Raw genomic sequence first — 22,699 nt, 5'->3', positions numbered from 1 at the left:
TGGTGGCTGAGGGAAGATAACCATTTAGTTATTGTCTCTTGCTCATGTGTCAAAATAAAAGTGAATATTTAGACATGAAGGGGGGCTGACAGGTCCATCTGTGTCAGTAATACCAAAAAACCCCAGCACAAATAGGAGTATTGTCACAACCAAGCTAAGAAAGAGCTTGTACAATCTTTGTGAACATTTCTGTCTTTCCTTGGTTTGCATTGTCATGAACACTAGGATCTTAGCATGACAATATACTATTAATATCTCAGAGAACCTATTTCCAATATTAAGAGAAATAACAATAAAATAATACAAAATCATTTGCATACAGTGTGCAGAATATATAAACCGAATTCTGATACCTGAATTACAAGCAAATGTCCAAATTCCCACTGCTGCTTAACAATCTGTTCATCCTCATGTATTTGTTTTTTCTAGGTATTCATCATTGCCAGTGAAGCTATGCAGTAGCACTCATAAGCGACCATTAATTTAAAATACTGTAAAAACTTTAAATGGCCTGTATCTAATAGACTTCCTTTATGTGAACCTGAAATAAACAATGTTATTGATTAGATAGTCCTACCATTGCAATTCTGAATCGATGAACTAAACATTTAGAGGTCATTCAATTGAATAATACTATAGCGGGGGGTGGGGTGGGTAACCAAGATACACCTCACTGCTACTATCAACTCATGCTATTATGACTATCCTTTGAAACTAATAATACAGATTAGATTTTTATGGAAACTCGTGGCTAATTATAGTATAATCATGAGCAAGCAATAAAGATTAGACAAATAAAAACAACATCCTAATAAGGTAGCTACAGTTTAGTAAATTAGGCTGGATGCTACTGAATTAGCTCATTCCTTGAACCAATTTGATCTTAGAAAATAAAAATACATAACAAACTATGTTGAAAACCGATACAGCCAGGGGTGGGATGCTTCCAGTTCTGCCCGGTTCTAAAGAACTGGTAGCTCTGAAGAGCAGCAGACACTGAACTGGTTCTGTATTTGCTGCTGTTTGGTCTGCCCACCCGCCCAGGCTCTTACCTGTCCTTTATTTCCTGCTTTGTCAATCTCAACTGTTTTGCGCAGCACAGCTAAGGTTGAAAAAGCAGGAAAAAAGAGTCTTTTCAAATGCTGCACACCTGTGCGCAGCATTTTTCAGCTGTCCAGCCAGCACAGCTTTTTTTTACACACACGTGCAGCAAAATGTAGTCACCGAACTTGTAGTAACACCAGTTGAATCCCACCTCTGTATACACCACCTTTTAGATTACTTGTATTTGTGCAACTCCACATTCATCCACACAGACTTTAAGCTATATTGATACATAGCACCTCATGGGATATAACATCCTTGTGAGAATTTAATGTAGTTCAGATAATCATTACAGTATCTGTTAAATTAATGGAGAATGCTTAAAGACTATTTGTCAAAACAATTATATATAATCTCCAGTAAACTAATATATTCTAGATTGCAGCTAGTACAGACTAAAGGCCAGATTCCTTTCAAACTTGCTTGTGGTCAATATGACAGTGGAATAGTTTCATAGATTAAAAATGTTTAATCTCATCCACCAGATCACTTCCTATCATTTTAAATTTATATCCAGGCAGATATAGCTCCTCAGGGTTGTCTATACAAATTTTAATTTTTAATGTCTTTTAAATTACTTCTTTTGTCAATCTTGTTTAATTCAGGGGAAATTTAGAAAGAAATACTTTGAATATCATATACTTTAGAAAATATATGCCACTGATGAAAAACCATGTGTTTTTCCTGTCTTATAATGATTATTAAGCACAATACTTCTATCACAGTCTTTAAAATCACTAATAATTAATTAACTAATAATTAGTGGTACATTAGAGTTTCCTTTTTCTGTAAAAAGTAAAACAGACAGGCTGCTTGCCCCTGGTCAGAAAATACACAAAGTTTCCATTCAACTACATCAAAATCCGTCATTGTGAATGGGACCCAAAGACATTAAACAAGTACTCTTAATATGTTAATTATTATTTTAATTAGAGCAATGTTCTATATACAGTCATTAGTGTATGCTAATGTTTTTCTACTTTTTTATTCATAATGCATAAACCAATCATCCCCTTCTTTCTTGGCAATTGCTGAAGGAGGGTGCTTTTTGTTGTTCCGGCTTTCATAACACATTGTTTGTTCTTAGTTGTGAAATCAATTTGTTCACTTCTGCCTTGAATAATCCCTCATTAAGCCAATCATTTTGAGTCCTGTGCTGCAAAGTAAAAAACTGGCATATAAGTTCAGCATTCCATACTTTGTACAGGTATATAAGTATAAATATTGGCGTGTGCCAATGCATATATACATGTGTCCAGGCACGGACATATACATGTGGTGCTCTGTTCTTTTCTCTTTAAGCAATCACAAAACACAGTAAAACACCTTTTGAGGATGTGTCTTGTGTTACTGTCTTTCAATTGGTCCCTCTTCTTTGAGTTTAATTTCACTTGCGGTTTATCTATTGGCATGACATCTATACTCATTGATGTGAAGGTGATAAGACCTAGACAGTAGTGGAGGTAAGAAGAAGAGGAGCGTAAATGAAGAAGTGAAGAAGTTGACTTCATTTTTGATGAAAACCCACAAATAGCACTGGAAATTGTGTGATAATTTTGCTTGGTTAATCATCCCATTATTTATTTCAAGACTATAGGCACTATGTTACAATTAGAGACATGAAGCATAATCTGAGAAATATAGATATGACAGATTGCTTAAATAACTTGTGAGATAAACTGTATCTGCTCAGTATTTTCTCTTGCCAGAAATTCTCTGGCTACAGATTGGGTGCTCTTTCTCCACTACTGTAAGAGCCAAAACTTATTTATTTGTTCTCCCCAAAGGACATATTTCACTCCTTAGGAAATTGTGCAAATTATTCTGTTGTCAGTATGTCAAATTTGCATGGTCTTTAGGCTGAGTTTAAGTTGTATTTCTCTTGATTAAAAGCTTTTGGTTCAAAGCAATACTTTTTAATTGCCTAATGATATAAGTCACTTCTTAGGAAAGAGCCATGCATTTAGGAGTTCATTTGCAATATAACTGAAAAATTCATTGCATGGCAGTAAAACAATTTACTGTTAATTACAAGGAGAAGAATTTGCTGTACCATGCTCACAGATTGCCATGAATCATGCAGCACTCCTAGAGATTTATAACAGATGTGTAAGTGGGATGAATTAGCAGGGTTTAATAACAGAGACACAAATCATGCAGACTTCAAGGAGCTTTAATTGATATACTAGAATGTGACGGGCATGAATCACTCAGCCATTCAACAGCACTGTAACATATGGTCAGCTCAATATGCTGCATCTTAAATCGGTTGGTGAGTTGTTGGTTGTCCCATATGGTGGAAGCAATATATTTTTAAGGACTTTTTTTTAAAAAAAGAAACCATCACATTTACTATTTTTTTAAAAAAAAATATGATTCAATATGCTCATAATAAGGTGAACTCTTAAAACTTGTTATGTATGTTTAAGGCATATTATATACAAATTCTGTAAACAGATTTTCTTAAAGAGCTGAAGGAGCTGGTTGAAAGGTTGAAGTTTTCAATGGAAATATGTAGTTTTAATGATTCTATGTTATTATACAGAACATATACTTTACTACACCCCAGTTCCTTGCCAGTACTTTATCCAAACTCACCAGTGCCTTCTCTACTAGAAGAATTTGTATCATGAAGGAGTTCCAGAGAGAAGAGCTAACAAGGAACACATACTTACCATGGTAGGAATCTCATTTTACCATCTAGATCAGTCTTTCTCAAACTCAACAATTTTAAGATATATGGATTCAACTCCCAGAGCTCCGCAGGCTGGATGGGAAGTTCTGGGAGTTGAAGTCCATACATCTTAAATTTGCTAGATGTTTAAGCACTGCTGCAAAAATCTGACTTAATTTTCTACCATATACCCTTTCACTTGTATGACATTTTTATGATTGTTTATTGTTGGGTTTCAGCATTTATGTTAGTATTTTATTATGGTCTTTCAATTTACTTCAGTTTTTCTTTTAAAATTCTTAATTGTTTTCCAAATCATTCCATAAAATTTAAATATACTATTAGACTATTGTATTCTAAATATGGTACAACCACAGTTTCAGAATAAGGGAAGAGATTTCTTTTAAATGTGAAATCTGGTAAATCTGGGTCCTTTAAATTAATGTTTTCCTGGAAATGCATGGAGGACTCTATTGCTGAGTAACATTTCCTTGTCTGAAGTGCTGAATCCAATCTATAGAGTCAGGCCTAATGATCAACCTCACTAGGTTAATGTGAAGTCAGCTGGGATGATGGAGACCTTACATTGTTGAAAACATTCCTGGGATATAACAATAGTCAAGTCTCTCGAGTGAATGAGTGATCTTCCACTCTCTGGGCAAGCCTCCAATTACACATTTGCTTACAAAGTGAAATTGTGCATGAGACACAAATGCTGTTTTTTAAAAATGGATAACCCTACATGTCACTATTCAAAAGGTTGAAATTATAATGAGCAGTTGGCAAAGCATAAATGAGACTGTATCTTCATGAATGTTGCTCAAGGTTCTACTAGAAATGTAGCTATTTAGAAATTTGATGAAAGGGGAAACCTTAAGAAGCATATTTTTTGAGATAAAGCCAAGAGCACTAAGTGCTACCTATATAATATTTCACTGAGGGGTTCCTTTTAGTATAAATGCATGAAAGAAAAGTAGACCAGTAAAGGTTTAGTAACTATAATACAGATGCATTTTTATTAGCTTTAAAACCTGACATGCTATAGGAAAGCTTTAGCAGCTGCATTAGTAAACCTGACAGATTTGCGAAAAGAATTCAGTATCCTTAGAAGCACGGTTGCCAGAATTTAATGTCAACAATTAAAATTTATTTTGATCCTCACCTAGTGTTTATTACTGTTTGTATACACAACAGACCTTACTAATACAGTGATGCACTATTAGATGGAATTACCATCTGTTCACAGTGAAATGTTGGCATCTGTCTTAGTTTCTAAAGCTAAAATGATATTGGTTCAAACAAAACAAAGTTAACTGCTCTTTACTTATCAACAATTATATTTTTCTTTCATGCATGCAGATATAATGTGCTCACACAGAGACTTGCACACAAATGTATTCATGGAAGGCTTTATCTTTTTTTTAATAGTAAGCTATAAAATGATATCTATACTTGATGTATTGTTAATATGGAACTGTATGGATTGTCTGTTCTTTTGATTTTGGGGCATTCTTTTGTAATTCAAGACAGTGTAATAATTGTTTAATGTTTGAATGCTTTAGTTGGTGAATTATATATTTTACTGAAGAAATTTTAAAAGCCTGATATACTTAAAATATGCAAAACACAATTCAGTCTGTTAAAACAAAGAATATTTTTATAGATGTAATTTAAAAGACCAGAATAAATTTACAATAAATAAATAAAATGATAATTCCAACAGGTATCAGTCATACCTTTAAAAACATATATTGTGGCTGCTAGCTTCTATTGTATATTGCATAAACGTTGATATGGAGATACACGTTATTTATTATCTAGAGGTTCCCACACACAAGTGATTTGTTGATATGTAAATTTCAGAAAAATTTTTCATGTTAGGGCACATACATTGTGAATCATCAAAAACATGCTATTTACAATTCTAATCTTCAACTAAAGGTGTTGCTTTCTGAAATATTAATTTTCTATTTCATTATGAAATAATACTACTATTTAGTATAGCAATGCCACTATTTCATATATGTACCACAGTGCATTAACTGTAACTAGTACATTTATTTGTGCTGGAGTAGACTTGAAAATGATTAAAAAATCAATATTTTCCTGTCAAGGAAGTAAATGTTACAATGCATTTAAATAATTAAGTGTGCGAGTGCCATAAGAGCTTCAAATTTGGATAGGGAAGATGCTATAATTACAGTACAAGCCTCTCCAATTTATTATGAGAATATATTTAAGGAAGATTTGCTGTTTGTTCTAAAGGTGGCTATGTGTATTCATTTTAAGCAATAATGAATTTTAAGCTTCTGTTTTTGGTAGTTAGAAGCTGAATTGGAATATTAAATCCTGGCAGTTGCATTCAAAATGCTGACACAGCTGGATAACTTCAAAGGTGAAATTCCAATGGTAAAGCCCATATTTTCTTTTGAAACCTGTGCATTAATGCTGCATTTCATTAGTGCTCGGTGCTACTTATGTGGGAAAGCTTATAACCTCACATGCCAGATTTTCAAATTTCAACACAATAAATTTTGACCAAAGCAGTATAATACTAATTAGATTATAAAGTCATAAATGATATCTGAACAAGAATTTATAATGCATAGCTTGGAGTAATTTTTTGATTCATCTTTTCCTTCATCTTAAAGTATCCTTTCTTCACACTGTAGAAAAAGCAATAGTAGTACATTAAATGTTCATATAAAAATGCAAAAATATGCTTATGGTTTTATATATCAAACACTTTAAAGATGTATTATTAATTTATTATCAACTAAGATCTTGTGGTTAACTCTTAGCACAATGCCCTAAATGAATTTACAGGATGCATATTTTATGTCATATTTTCTAAATGAATTATGTGCTGTATGATAACAGAAGCACCTGACTTTGATATATGTGGCATAGTTTAAGATTCCTCATGCAGAAAACACAACTGCAGAGTACATTTACAAAGTAATACTTGCTTGGAATTCAAAATGGAACAAAGTATTTTATATCTGCAAGGAGCAGAATACTTTCAACAGGTAAAGTGCTATTGTATGTTGTAATTGACCACCTAATTGTCAACATAATGTGCCACACCCAGATGCAGAAAGCTTCAGTTAGTTTGTAAGCCTTGAAAGGTGAATGCATTGAGAATGTGACACGTATGTTTATATAACCTGTAAAAAATTGTTTGCCAAAATAGGAAAATACTTACTTTTTTTCTTTTATCAAGCTCATACTGCATACAATGGTCTATACAATTAACAAAGCACATTAATAAATGATTTCCAGACATGGCACATTATTTCTTAATAACATGGATATATGCATGTACATGCAAAAGTATTATATGGTGCGCAGGCTATGGTCTTTCACAGTGCACCTGCAGTATCATCACAGTACAATGTTAAAACTTATCATTAGATCTGAGGTTAGATTTTCAATTTCTCACATTAGTGTTTATTCATCATCATGACTGCAGATAATGTAATTTGTCTTTTATGGAAAGGAAGGTCTATGCAAGTCTTACAGAACTTTTCGTTTTAGCCAAGTTATATGTGCCTGCCTATTTGAAAGATTGGCAAATGCTATGGGTTCATAGTATGTAGACTTTTGCATATATAAAGGTTTCTAATGGTGAAGTTTCTATCTTTAGAATTCATGTATACTAGCTCAACTGTTTTTTATTACTATTATTTTTTTTACTGTTATTCAATTTATGATAGAACTATTGTGTTCTAACAAAGGAATAAACAAAATCAATGTCAAGTCAATAAACATCTGATATTTGTGAGTCTTTTCTGCCAATATCATTGTATATTCTGATTCCAAGGAATTATTTGAATTTGTGCCATAATGTTTGCATTGTTTTTATGGTATTAATGTAAAAATACTTTGCAAACAGTAAAAGAAAAAGCTAGGAGTGCTGTTCAGTCAAACAGGGAATTGGCAGATCGTATTTTTCCATTTCTAACAATTTAAATATTATTATGGACAGCGGTATGACTATATAAAAACCTAAAGAAATTTGAAAGTTATATTGTAAATCGTTCCTTCCATGACACTTTTTAGTAAATATTTATAAAAATATAAAAAACAAAGCATTAAACTTTTTTGTTCTTTCTTTCTTTCTTTCTTTCTTTCTTTCTTTCTTTCTTTCTTTCTTTCTTTCTTTCTTTCTTTCTTTCTTTCTTTCTTTCTTTCTTTCTTTCTTTCTTTCTTTCTTCTTTCCAAATAGCTCCAGTTCAGCTAATAGCACCTGACACTGAAGGAATAAACAGCACTGTAATAAAGATAACTTGGTATGAGCCTGAAGAACTTAATGGACCTCCTCCAGTTTATCAGCTGGAAAGAACAGATATATCTTTAGTAACATCCACTGTAAATGTAAAAAAAGGAACCCGTTTTCCAGGAAATGGGTATTACAAGTTTCCAAATTCTGTGTTGCCTACAAACACTTATTTTACAGGTAAGCAAATTTCATTCATTCAATCAATCAATTAATTTCTATAGCCACCCATCTCAGTCACTGGGCAGCTTACAATTCAAAACTATATTACAATCAAACTGTTAAAGCATTTTAAAACAATAAAATTATAGGAACATCCAAAATAAATATATACAGCAGCCCAGATACTCAGCCAGTTATCAATACAGCCAGGAAATGGGGCTATCCCCACATTCAGTGCCTCAAGCTCGGGAACATGGCCAGATTTTTAGGGCCTTACAAAAGGGATAGTAGGATTGGGATCATTGCACTTTCTAAAGAGGATCCCTGCCATTGTGGAAAACCTGCCAGCTGACACTGTTTGCTTGAAGGGATCTACAGCATGCCCATTCTACTACATCTGGTTCAGAGGTGGTAATCAGCAGGTTCTGACCAGTTCTGGAGAACCGATAGCGGAAATTTTGAGTTGTTCAGAGAACTGGCAAATACCACCTCTGACTGGATATTTTACAGTATCCTTCCCCTGCCATGCCCACCAAGCCATGCCCATAGAACCGGTAGTAAAATTTTCTGAATCCCACCATTGATCTGGTTGGACAGGTAGAAACTCTAGCAAAAAGGGGATCCCTCAGGTACCCTGGCCCCAAGCCATAGTCTATACTATGTTTATTTCAAAACACTTCAGAGTACATTCTGATGGACATTTTCTATGGATGGATTTCCTCTGGATTTGCTATTTTACTTTTCACAGTTTTCCCGCATAAATCAATATTGGTCTTTAGAAGACCACTCTTCAGAATTTTTTTTTCTGTATCTTAATTTGTAGTGTGAGAAAATATGGTATTATTTGTTCACCAAAGAAAAGCAAGTATTCTTCATCAGGTGACATTTAATTGCACATGATATTTTTATAAGTTTACACTGCAGCTCAACTGGTAAGGGATTTGGGGAATTTTTGCACACTAGTGTTTAGGGACACTTGTTTCTACATCTGTGCCAGCAGGCAATTCTTAAGTCAATATTTTATTCTTTTGCCAGGATACTGGAAGTCTACTTAGCCTGGCACAAATTTCTCTTTTTTCCTGCACATTGATAGCATTCCATGGATCACTGGAATTATACAATGCCTATCTTTGAGTTGAATTGGGGGAAGGTTGCATGTTGATTTTAGCAGCTTTGAAATGTATACTTAAAGGATCTTTATTTATTTATTTTATTTGTCAATTGCTTACAAGATAATAAGTATAAGTTAAAACATAGTTATGAATACATGGATACATATAAGAAAAATAAAAAAAATATAAAAGAAACAATAGGACAGGGATGGTAGGCATGTTGGTGCGCTTATACACCCCCCCCTACAGACTTCTTAGGAAAGGGGTGAGGTTAATAGTAAACAGTCTTAAGGTTAAATTTTTGGGGGTGTGGGGAAAAAAACCACAGAGTCAGGTAGAGTATTCCAGACATTGACCTTACCACATATTGATACTTACCATATACTGATGTTTCAGTATCATTCCTTAGGGAGTTCACTATTACATAATATGAAATATTACATGAAGATTGTGTTAAACTCTTTTTCTACTTTGTCAGAAAAAGTATGTCTGGGCTAAGTATGGAAACACCTTTAAGTGGCCATCCTATCCTATCTTATCTGACACTAAGTCCCACAGAACAGAACATGAATCAACATGCAAATGATTGAACAATTCATTTCTGGAAAGTCTTTCCTTTTAATCAAAAGTCACCTTTTAAAAGCAAACATGTATTTCATGATTCTCTGCACATCACATTTGCTAACTAGTGAATATGTCCTCCTCTCAGTCATGCCTCCTAAACCAACCTATGTCCTCTCATTATTAAACCTGGTAAAGTGAAATTTCAGAGTTATTTGGATGCAGTATTTTTTTATGAGGAGCTCAAAATTGCTTCTTTGAGGCACAGCTTTTCTACTTATTTATAAGAACATCATACTTTTCCGTTGCCATTATTATGAATTTAGTCACCCATATTGTGATTTTTCTCCTCATATTATGCAAGGCTTAAGAACCACAGTACAACTGATTAGTAGTTTGAGTAAAATTTCTGTCATCCTTAGGATCCTCCAGGTTCTCACTTCCTTATTAAAGGATGAGATAGTTACTCAAATGCTCCTATAATTAGAGAAATCAATAATAGGCCCCCTGCCCTGAATGCAAAACATTATATATCTTATTTCCAGCAATTTCAATTCAAGAATGTTGTCTTTTTATTTATAAGAACTTTCTCTAAACCATGGACAAAAACTCTGGACAAGGGTATCCAACAGAATATCACAGGGATAAGGGAATAAATAATATGTGACAGACCTTAGGAATACATTTATAAAGATTAATAGGAACAAAAATGATTTTTTATGAAGGAAAATATTGGATTTGGCCTGTGAAGGTGATTATGGTGATTATGGTGATTAAGAGCTCAGAAAATAAATAAGTAACTGCTTAGAGTTATTTCCAGTTCAATAGAAGATTACTCGATATATTGTCCCCTTTAATAGGCAACCCCTTTATATGGGTTGTGGTATGATCATTGCAGACCAAGTTCCCATTGCTACAGAATATTCTGAGCCATGCTTGATTTTCTTTTCATTTTTTCCTGTTGACAGTGATATGTCCCACTATGAACTATTAACTGGCTTCAATAAAGGAAGAATTTAGCTGTTCTTTCATTTTTTTTCTCTTTGAACTTCTTTTGCTAGCATTGTGGTCTTGCACTTAAATGATTTCACAGTTCTCCTCCTTGAACAAGATATTTTCTTTTTTCCTTCCTCCTAATCCCAAGAAGCCTAAAAGAAAAGGTGAGACACTTAAAAAAAAAGTGATCCAGCACAACAAAGTGATTTCGGCTGCTTTGTGAACAAAACATCTTAAAACATTTTCTAATGTGCACCAACAGGGATTTATGCTACCAATGCACTGCACTAACCCTGACAGGCAGTGTTAGTGTAATAGTTTTTGTAAGATTTAGGCAGTTTTAATCTGCATCAAACTTTGTTTTTTAATTCTCTTTTCTTTTCGTGGAAAAGTACAGATTTATTTAGGTCTTTGACGAAAATCCCTAAATCTGCATGAATGACTTTTATTTTTCAGAAGTATCTTATCATGGATGTCCCACTTATCTAGAATGGCATAGGGTCTCCTGCTTTGAGCAGGGGTTGGACTAGAAGACCTCCAGGGTCCCCTCCAACTCTGTTATTTTGTTCTGTATCTCTTTAATACTGAACTTTTTAAAAACATCTCAGTATCATATCATTTAATATAGGTAATCCTTGATGACCAGGTTAATTGGGTTAGGGTTAGGGTTAAGCAATGAGGTAATAAACTGTGCCCTCCAGTGACCACATTGACTTATAGTAACAACAGTTCCAGTACCAGTTGTTAGGGACAATGTCACATGATCTGTTCTTGTTTTATTTTATTTTTTTAGGAAGAGAAACTCATTCTTTCTGCATCTTTCCTTTATGGAAATTTAAAGAGGATGATGTCAGGTTGAGTTAAGCAATCATAGTAAACCTTAGTAAACCATTAGTAAATGAAAAAATTAGAATTGAAGCAGCATGGTAAATATTTTATATACTGTGTAGTTAGACTCTCAGCTCACTTAGAAAAGAGGGTATGGAATTCTTATCGTCTGTGAGGTATAATCTACACTTCCCTATGAACAGATTGAATAGAGTTGAATTGAATTTTGTTAGAAAATATTCCAACTATAGTGCCCATTTTTAAAACTGATTACAAGATTTCTTTTATTCTTTTTTATTGACTTTTTTATTCTTGCCTTGTGGCTTTTTAAGACACCGTGATGGTACTAACAAGTAGTTTATTGAACAAACAAGTATGAAAGACACTCATTGATTCTAATTGTCTGTCATGAATATCATGAGGAAGCATTTCTATGAATATTATCAGGAAATGTTTCATCCCACAATTGATCTTTTAGAAAGTTCAAATTAATATCTTGTCTAACGATGATGAGCCTTATCAATTGAGTGATTGCCAACATTAAAAAGAAGGAAGAACAGGATTAAAATGTGTTGTCCCTATTAGATTTAAGTACTTATGGCCCCAAATCAATCAGATCATAAACTGAGTAACGTTATTTCTGCCAAAACAATCAGTCAGGATTTATAATATATAGCTTTATCTGCTGAAAAATAATAGACATTTATAAAATATAGCACTAATGTGTTGTATACTGCCTGTATGTAAGTATTTAATCTACTCCTCTCTATCTCTCAAACATACTTTCCTTCACAATCTTTCACTCTTGGATATGGTAAGTAAGCTTATGAGAAAAATAATAATAAAAATGTAGGTCCCATCAAAACTGGAATCTACATTTTTATTAATATTTTTTTCAGTTTTTATTTTATTTACATAGAAATATATACTGTCATTTAACATGAATCACACCAATCATGGTGTTTATCTAATACACTAAATGCTGTATTCGATTTCAAGATGCACCATAAGAAATGGCATTATTGGGACAGCAGGCACATGTAGATGTCTATAAAAATATGCTGAGTTTGACTTATTCAACAATTCAGCTAAAATATTCAAAATATGTGATTCAGCTACTTAGAGCCATAGTTCAGGGATAAATTTATTTTATTGTTTATTTTAAGATAAGTTTATTTTATTTATTTTATTGGATCTAGTCTGAGAAGGATGTAGACAAACTGGAGTGGAATGAGAGGATAACAGTGGAAATGACAGGAGCAGGCAGAATATCTTGCTCTAGAAAAGGTCGAAGCTACTTGATTATATGTAGCCTAAAAGGGGGGGAACTGAAAGGGCATGATTACATTCTTCTAATATAATATCCATAATATTAACAAATGAATTGCCACCTTACACTTAGATGCAAAATAAATTATTAAAAATATAACTATTAGCATAACTATATTCAGAAAAGCTACTATTAGCATAAAAATAGAAAGAAATATAAGAAAACTTATAGGCAATATAATTCAAGCAGCAGGAATATAATTTGTTAAATTAATAGACAATACATTAATTATAGCAATCTTTCTCTTTCTCTGAACACACACACACACACACACACAGAGAGAGAGAGAGAGAAAGACATGAATATTATATTTGGTGTCATCTATGCATTTGAAGTGGGGAGCAAAAATGTTTATATATAATTTACCAGAAAGAATGTATGTGAAGATTCTCAGTCATCTGGATCACAATTGTCCCAAGGGTGCTTTTTCAAGAGGCCTTTCTTGATTTTTTTTTGAAGATGTGTTGCTTCTCATCCAAGAACCTTCTTTAGGTCTGACCGGATGGTGGAGAATGAAAGGATTTATGCTCCTTGCAGACAGCTGGTCATTTGCATTCTTTTAGAAAGTTGTTGAGGCAACCAAGAGGTTTATCTGTGCTGTCAGGGTCATCTGAGTGGTGCAAATGGGTGTGGAGTTTCTTGGAACTGTTGAAAGGACTGTTTTATAGACTGGAGATAGATGATGTTGTATCCCTGCCACTCTGTTGAGAGCGGACTGTTCAGTTTTGACATAGATGGCCTCTTTGACCCCCCTTCCAAACCTCAGACGTTCTCTCTGTCCAAATGTGGAGTTTGCTATCTTCAAAAGAATGGCCTTTGTATTTTAAATGCAAATGGATTGCTGAATCTTGTCCTAATCAGCATGTAATATAATAATACAATTGAATTGAGAAGCAACCATTACTTTGCATGGTTTTTCTTGACCAATTCCAAGTAATTCCTTGGATAATCTAACTGATTAACTTTTCACCTCAATCAAGTTCAAGCAGTTCTTCCATACTTCATGATGACAGCCTCTATAGAAATGTGGTTTTGACCCTCCTGTTAGGAATATCAATTTTTTTTGAAAGGAATTCAGAGTGCTTCTTGTGCACCTTTGCTAATCGACATGATGCCTCCACCCAAACCCAATTCCACTCCCTCTCCCATCCAACAGCCATTTAGCTGCCTGCTGGCCTGGGGTTACCAATTTCCTGCTGCCTTTCTCATTGACTTTCCTTGACAATCAAATTGTGGAAGCATACCAGGTATGCTTCCAGAATTTGATTGTCAAGGAAAGTCAATGAGAAAGGCAGTGTGACAGCACAGCAATGTTGTAGTGGCCACAACTTTTTGAAATTTCCATCTCAGAGGAGCAAATACATTTAATAAGTTAGCTCAGTTGAAGTTCTTCATTCATAAACTGTTGCCCCATGATGCATAATTTCACCTGATGGAAGGTTACAAACAGATACAGAATAGTAGTATATAGATAATAATAATACAATTGCAATGTTGCTCTTAATTCATTATGCAATGTAACTACTCTGTTTTTCTTCAAAATGGTATTAAAAGTAAGCTTTTCTCTTCTTAAATTTAAATTGGGTATATGCTACTAGTTTTCATTTGAGTAGTTTTATTTTCTCTGTAAGATATTTTTCTGAATGACATTTTGTTTAGATTTTCATATTTTCCCTAACCTTTTACTAATAACATTGACATTAATATACACTTTTTGTAAATAATGCCATATGTAATATTAAAGGGTATGAAGAATGAATTTAGCCTTATCCCATAATGATGAGGCTACCTCTAGAATCAGTTTTGAAGAGTCAGCTAATATTCAGATTGTGTATATCCACAGATATACTGAGTAGGGTAGTTACATTAGCTCAGGGGTGTCAAACTCGATTTCATTGAGGGCTGCATCAGAGTTGTGTTTGACCTCAAGGGCCTGGAGTGGGTGTGGCCAGATTGGACATGGCCAGCTCAACATCACTTATGTCAGGGGTGCCTATGGTGGCCCAAATGCTCTGCCAGGGTCCATTTTTGGCTGCAGCAGCCTCCTGCAACCCTCTGCCAGCGAAAACAGAGCTTGGGAGGGCTGCATGCAGTTTTGCTGGCAGAGGCACTGCAGGACAGTCCTTCACCGTTTCCAGGGTGAACCCATGGGCAAGATCTAAGCATCCTGTGGGCTGTATCCAGTTCCTGGGCCTTGAGTTTGACACCCCTGCATTAGCTGGTCTCCGTTCATCTTTATTGGCTGCTAGGTAATTCTATTGTAATCCAGATTACTGCCTTTTATTTATAAAGTTCTTCATGATGTCTGGCACTTCTGCCTTTCCAGACTCTGTTCTAAATTCAAAACTCTTGGATTAATGGGGAAAGGAGTAGGGACTTTTTATTAAAAGTGAGTGATCTCTGCATCTATAGATACAGCTAAAATATATTCCTTGGTATCCTTCACCTTTGGTTGTGGATAGTTGCTAGAGATATCACTATTGTGTTAGTAATTTACTCCTACAAACTCAATTTTTTTATCTTTATTAAACTTCAGCCAATGGTGTGAATTTAGCATTAGCTCGAGTGGCTAATTTTGTTCTTATTTATATTATTTTTCTCGTTTTGTACCTTGGTTCTCTCCATCTGTCTTTTTTCCTTTGTCACTTGAGTACAGCCTTGAGTACAAGAAGGGTACCAAATAAATACATTTTAGTAATAAAAATTAGCTATGCTTCACACTCTGTCTGCTTGCCTATTACCAGACCTTATCTAATAGTGATGTATTAAAAAGAAATAACAATTTATAATGGAAAATAGCCCATTCCTTCTCCTCTAACCTCTTTTTTAATTCCTTCAGCACCATTACATTGTTTTGTTCAAATAAAAGTATTATCAGCATACATTCTCTAAAATGATTCATATTTACAGAATAAAAAACCACGACAGGATAGATGTACACTATAAAAGTCACTGAAACTTGAACAAGCTAATTCCTTAATTCAAGGATTATAAATCTAAATATAAATTGCATATTATTGATAGTTAATTACACATTTCAGATCAAATATAATATGATATAATATCCAGATAGGCACTTATCTTGCATAAAATAGATCCATCTTGGTAAAATAATCCACTTGCAATATTTATTTGCACACACATTTATAGATTTTTAATAATCCTTTCCTTTTAATAAAATATTTTCTTTTTAAACATTCCTTCTTTTACAGAAAAGGTTATATATCTAACTTATAGTAAGAAGAAATGCATGTTGAGATTCACATGTCTATTTGCATCCAGCTGGAACTGGACAAGTATCAATCTCATAAAAGATTTGCTGTGCTGTGTTTATTATTTAGTCTGGGAGGGGAGTTTCCATAGATCCCGTATCAATAGCTTTCTCATTATACTGTGGTAAGTCTGTTTGTTTTAAATGAAGCAAACAGGTGTTTTTTTTCTCCACACTGAAGAAAGTTATAGTGTCAAGAATAACTAGTGAAATGGTATTTCAGACACCACTAAATGAAATATTGTGTATTTCTTTCAGTTCCTGCCTCTTTGGTTAAATCATCAGCATTTTTCAGATTTGCTGCTGAGTAAGAAATTCTGTTTTGAAAACCTAAATTAATCTGGAAATAGGCTAATCTTACAATTCAAGTTACAGTTTCTAATGAATTTTCACATTTTCACATTTGTTTTGTCATTGTAACCTGACCAAATAACTCTGCCAGTTTATCTTTGCATTCAATATTTGTATTAATTCAATCTTAAACATGAATAGAATAATTGGTTCAAGAAAAACTATAACTGAAGGATTTGCATCTTTATTTTCTAGTATCCATAGACCTGATTGTCTTTACACATGACTGTATATTTTCACTTAGGTTGATTCTCTTTCTCAAAGTACACCTAATCTTTTTTATTCATGTAGCCTTAGCCTAATTAATAAGATTTGCAGAATTTCTATTTTACTATAAACTATCATATATTTCATTCTTATCTGCTCAGATTTTGCCTTAGCATACGGAATTAAGTGTACATTTTCTGCATTTTACATAATTATATTGATTTTTAATGTCTATGTATTTTAGTTCATTCAGCACTTTAAAGAGTCTTTCCTTAGGAAATTAATTAGTTTTGCTTGGCAATATTTGTACTATCAAAGTTAATATCAAACACAAAGGTATACTGAACCTACCAGTAAAAATCATAGATCTCCAGTTAATTATTAGGATCAGTTCAAGATGGTTGCAGTTCTAAGAATTTCCAGCAAATTGACCAAACCTTATTCTGGTACACAATCTGGAATTTGTACTGTTGCTATAGGAGAGCAACAGATTTGGGAAGGTTGGTCTTATCTGTGTCAAATGAAGGAGGAGATAGTCAAATGATTGGCAGTTGGCTATTAAGCTGAGCAGAAAGGCCTAGAAATGGAAATATAATTATTTTGATTCAGTTTATTATTGACTCATAGAAGCCCAGAAGTCATATGAAGGAAAATAATATAACAAGTGGCACAGTCTGAGAAGCTAGGAGTCAAGAGTTTTATTGATTGCTCTGGTCTCCATATAATTAGTCCTGCAGTGTAGCAGAGTTTGGACTAATAATACCCTTGAAGATATTATATTACCCCAGTAATACTTTCTTATTTGACTCCCCATACATTATCTGCTTCTTTTCTAAACGGGCTACTGGGTTTCATGAACCAAACTTCCTCCTTTTCCAGATGTTATATACATAGAGAGCACCAACACTGATATTCAGAATGAAGAATCATATAAACAAAGATAAACAAACAAAAATACACCAACAGAATTATATAGCTATCTGAGCATTACTTATATTGTAGTCCATATATAAAGCTTGAACAATTATAACTGCAATTACTGATAAACATTTTAATTTTGATTTTTAAGTTACACTTTTTCTAATCACTAAAAGTCTTCTCAGATTTTAGTAAAATTGACTAAATCAAATTCATTTCTTGTTCTGCAAATTTCAATGCTACTGAGTTGGCCTCAGTTGAAGACTATGGTTTGTAGCTATCTACCTTAACTAAATACTAAATAGAAATTGGGTTGTTTCGACTACTGACCAATTTAATGACCTATATTTTTCCCATGTTACTCTCTAGCAAACGGTGATCTAGTATTTAATGTTTTCATTTCTGCAATAAACTGCCAGTATTTGCATTCCAACATTGTATATCCATATTCATACCCAAAGTAATCATTTTACCAAATTTGCTAAGTTATCCTAAAGGTACATTTCAAAGAGCGCTACAACAATTGCTAAATTACTGTTTAATGTTTTCTGTGAATAAGAGAAAACATGCACTTAACAAGCAGCAAAAGTGAAATTTCTCTCTTTATGTAATAATGTTATAATGTGTATGTCCTCTTTTAAAGAATGTCAACAATTGACGCAAATGCATTAACACCCAACCATGGTATACTTTGGCAAAACAGTTGTGATGTTATAAATAAATTTTAATGTAGCCCAGTTTTCATTGTCATTAATTTGTGCTGAGTCACTGGTAATTATCTAAAGCATTTATATGCTGATTTTATCAGAGGTTTGGAGTTTAAATCACATGAACATTAAAATAACCAGATATCTATTTCTCAGAATCATGCAGAGTAGGCATTGGAAAATATATATATTGGAAAAAGATTTTTTTCAGAAGCTTGGTTCCAAATATCTTAGGCTTTGGTGCTAATTCATATATAAAATTTATAAAAATTTATAAAAAGTCAATTAAATTTGTTTAAAATGAATCAAGTAGAGTGAGTCATGCTAATAACATATCTGGTTAATGTCACTCTGCATCACCTGCCACTTTCATTAGTGGTAATCAGTATTTCCAGGTGCGTGAAGTGTCTTCCAAGTAAAGATGACAACTAGTCTTGAAGTGGCAGTCACACTCCAAAAAATAGTTAGAACTGAAATTATTGATTTTATATAGATGTATTTCACATAGAATTGAATATAATTAAAATATGATAATGCTATTCTCCAATTGTAGCTCCCTGCTTGTCACATTAATATTTACAAATTGGTAACAACCTTCGGAGGTCACATCTACAGTATGTACTTTTGGTTGCTATATGGAACCTAGGCCTCAATGTCATGTATTTCTGCCATATTCAATGCTACTCTTCTAGATTGTCATAGTCATATAAAGATGTCATTATTTGTGAAATAAAATATTTCCATGAAATATTACATCTGTGGTTCAGTTGGCCATGATTACATATATCCCTTATTTTCTCACCCATCAATAGAATGTGCTGGTTCTGTGCACTGTGGTTGCATACATGTTAGCATGAAATTATTTTATTTAACAATTAAAATATAAATTGTTTGTATTTTCCATACTATTCCTATACTAAACTCCATTTTACCAATAATCCATGAAATTAGGCCGGGGGAAGTTAAATGATTTGACTAATGTTCTGTGCTGCGTCTGTGGCAGAATTTGGTACAAAATCCATCTCTCTTAATTTATAATCCCTAACCACTAGCCATTGTTCTCTTATTAAACAAAACATCATTCAGAAGCTAGGAGGGGAAAGTGCTTCTAATATATCAAATCTTATCAAATGACTCTAAACTTATCTTGCCTTTGTTTTCACCAAGGTTTGCTGTAAATCTTCCTAACTAGAGAGCAACAGGACTCATGTCCTTGCTAAAAAGAGAAGATTGATTTACTATATTCACAAAGAGGCAGGTGCTTCCAGTGGAGACATAATAATGAATTTAAGCCTCTAGACTCTTAAGGAAAAGTGTTAAGACTGGACAATGTTGTAAATACTTGTAAAATAGAAAAATCTGAAAAAGCTTTATGCCCATTATCTATTTCAAGTCACTGTTTCAGAAAAACAGATGCTGCCTTACGGGCTTCTTATTCTTAAAATCCTCTAATTGATTGCTCATTGAGCTCACTCAGTCCAAAGTAGAGAGAAACTTTGTACAGACATCATTAGTTTTTCTCCATTTAAAGATTAATCATGAAGAGCTCTGGCTCTTTAATTCTGTAATTTGTATATTTAATGGGCTGCTGCAGAATCTATGACAGTAATTAGCATAGCCTGAAAACTCATTAATACACAACAACATGATTAATGCAACATTAATGCAAACATGACTGAAGTTATTTGGGTTATGTAGTAAGAAGATTAAAGCTAAAACGTCCTGTTTGTTTTACCAGTAGTGGGTATAATGGGGTGAAAAAAATAAAAATACAAATAAGTATCAAATTAGTAATTTTAACCTAGCAGATTATACCCAAGTCATGATCATTTCCATAGTGTCAGATGTTTGGATACAGAAAACATCATGTATTCTGCAACTGTTCAGGCTGGTTTACCTGTTTCAGGTATACTTGTTGCTTTGTTACATTTGCAGTGATACATGTCATAAATGGCTTCTGTTTCAGATCTTGCCAACATTTATATTGAAAAGACATTTTTGAGCCCAGTATTGTATTGAATACAAATAGGAATATCATACTCTGTGTTTTAAACATGTCTTGATCTGGCCTTTTACTAAACATTATAGGGTAATAGTAATTAAAAAAATCTTTAATTGGAAGGTATGAAAACTTTAAATTAGTTCTATTCCAATGAATATTGTACTTTTTTTTACTTTGTAAAAAATTATCATCTTTGCTTTACAGTATGTTTTCATATTCATCTAGAAACATGGAAGATTCCCCCCAAATAAAACAATAGTTGAAAATTGGCTAAAAGATTTGAAATAACAGTTACTGAAACTGATAGCCTGGGATTTACTATGTATATAAATGTATATAAATGATACTCTATTATTTAATGCTTATAGTTTTCAATCTAAACTATAAGCATTGAATAAGCTAAAATTAGATATGCAACTATTTTATTTTACTTAAGCTTCATTTCATTCAAGAGGTCAGCATGTCCTACAGCACAAAATCTATTTCTTCACTGAATGGCCATCTTATGAATTTCATGGATGAGACTAGATCCTAGTGGACCTTATCCAACACTTTAACTACTACATCTGTGTGTGTGAGTGTGTGTGAGAGGGAGAAAGGGGGGGAGGGAGGGAGAGAGAGCATGTACATCTTTAAGTCCATTTCAGTCTCTTGCCAAGATTTAAAAGTGGTTTCCAGTTATCTGAAACTAGTCACCCAGTTTGCTTTGTGTCTAAGACAGGACTAGAAATCACAATCTCCTGGTTTCTAGCCTGATCCCTTAACTGCTCCACCAAATTGGCTTTTCTGACTTTCATTAGAAAAGAGTATTTTAGAAACCTATGGTGCCTGTCACTTTTGTTTGTCTTTCTCTCAATCATACACACAGAAAGATGCCCTCTGTGTGTGTATTTTACATATCAATTTTCTGTAGAAAAATTGCTGTAAATATGCTTGGCAAATTTAAAAAAATGTTCTGTTGCCCAATATCCTCCTTCAATAATTGAGAAGCTTTGAAGAGAGACAGGCAAGACCGATTTCATATCCTAATGCCAGATGGCTGAGTTTCCTTGAAACTTCAGCACTTTTACATCTATTCCAAGTGAAAAATTTCTTGCGTGTCTATATTGTAGTTATATGAGATAAGCTTTTCCTTAGCCTTCACCTGACACTATGATTAAAAGTTAGGTGCCTGATAGGACAAATTTTTTTTTGAAGACAACTAATAGATCGAAGTGGTTTTGTTCTATGGGCTGTCATAGATACCTGATAGGCTATGTTCTTATTTCATTGCAAAATGTTTGCTGCGTCTGAAAGGATGAATGTTCAGAAGAATTTTTTCATGATGTTATCTGTGCTTTTCCCAGTCTGAGGTTCCCTAGATGCATTTCACTGAAACTCACATGATCCCAAAACAATATGTTGGCTAGTATGTTATTCACTATACTTGTAGAAAAGGTAGTTGCATTGCAACTTCAGAGCACTTTGTAAGAAACAAATTATCTGAGCCTCATTCAGTTAAGCTTCAGGCTTGGGTAAAGTATTGAGGTGGCATTGGTTATACTCTTGGTTGACCTCTGGTGGGATCAAGATAGGAATGATGCATCCATCTTTCTTTTCTTGACCTCTCAGTGGTTTTCAGTACTATCGATCATGGTATCTTTCTGGACTGACTTTGGAAGCTAGCAGTGAGCAGCATGGAGTTGTGTTCATTCTCCTTCCTCTGGGATTGTTTCCAGTCAGAGTTGAGCTGCAAAAGATCTAGGTCAGGGGTCTCCAACCCTGGCAACTTTAAGACTTGTGGACTTCAAGCTGGCTGAGGAACTCTGGGAGTTGAAGTCCAGAAGTCTTAAAGTTGCCAAGGTTGGAGACCCCTGATATCTAGATGATATCTAGGTGATATCCCCTCGGGACTGAATATACTCTCTTTTCCTGTTTAACATCCACATGAAATTCTTGAGTAAAATCAACTACTAGGTGAGGTCTATTGACAGTTTAGGGTGAGATATCATCAATATTCTAATGATATCCAACTTTATATCTTTGCTTTAGGCTACCTGCTATGGAGATTCTGTTTCAGAGGCTAAGAGGGCTTAGATGGGTTCCACGGGCTTCAGCTTAACCTAAGTAAGACAGAATGGTTTCTGAAGTTTGGACTCTTGGTTCTAGGGACCTTCCATGTTGATAGCACTGCCCTAGAAAGACCTGGTACATAACC

The 22,699-nt window shown here is 33.7% G+C and overlaps 1 protein-coding gene across 1 annotated transcript in view; it reads left to right on the top strand.

Annotated features, from left to right (window-relative positions):
• Positions 1-22,699, top strand: part of USH2A (usherin) — a 485,796-nt gene that overhangs the window by 137,450 nt on the left and 325,647 nt on the right. Inside the window, exon 21 of the mRNA XM_087933437.1 lies at positions 8,007-8,237. Within this exon, the coding sequence (XP_087789563.1) occupies positions 8,007-8,237 (231 nt within the window). The remainder of the gene's footprint in view (positions 1-8,006; positions 8,238-22,699) is intronic.

This window comes from Pseudonaja textilis, chromosome 1 (genome assembly GCF_049901715.1).
Source record: "Pseudonaja textilis isolate UNSWEBS1 chromosome 1, rPseTex1.2, whole genome shotgun sequence".
Taxonomy (NCBI): Eukaryota; Metazoa; Chordata; class Lepidosauria; order Squamata; family Elapidae; genus Pseudonaja; species Pseudonaja textilis.
Note: the sequence above shows the minus strand (reverse complement) of the source record. Positions and strands in the feature narration are given on the sequence as shown.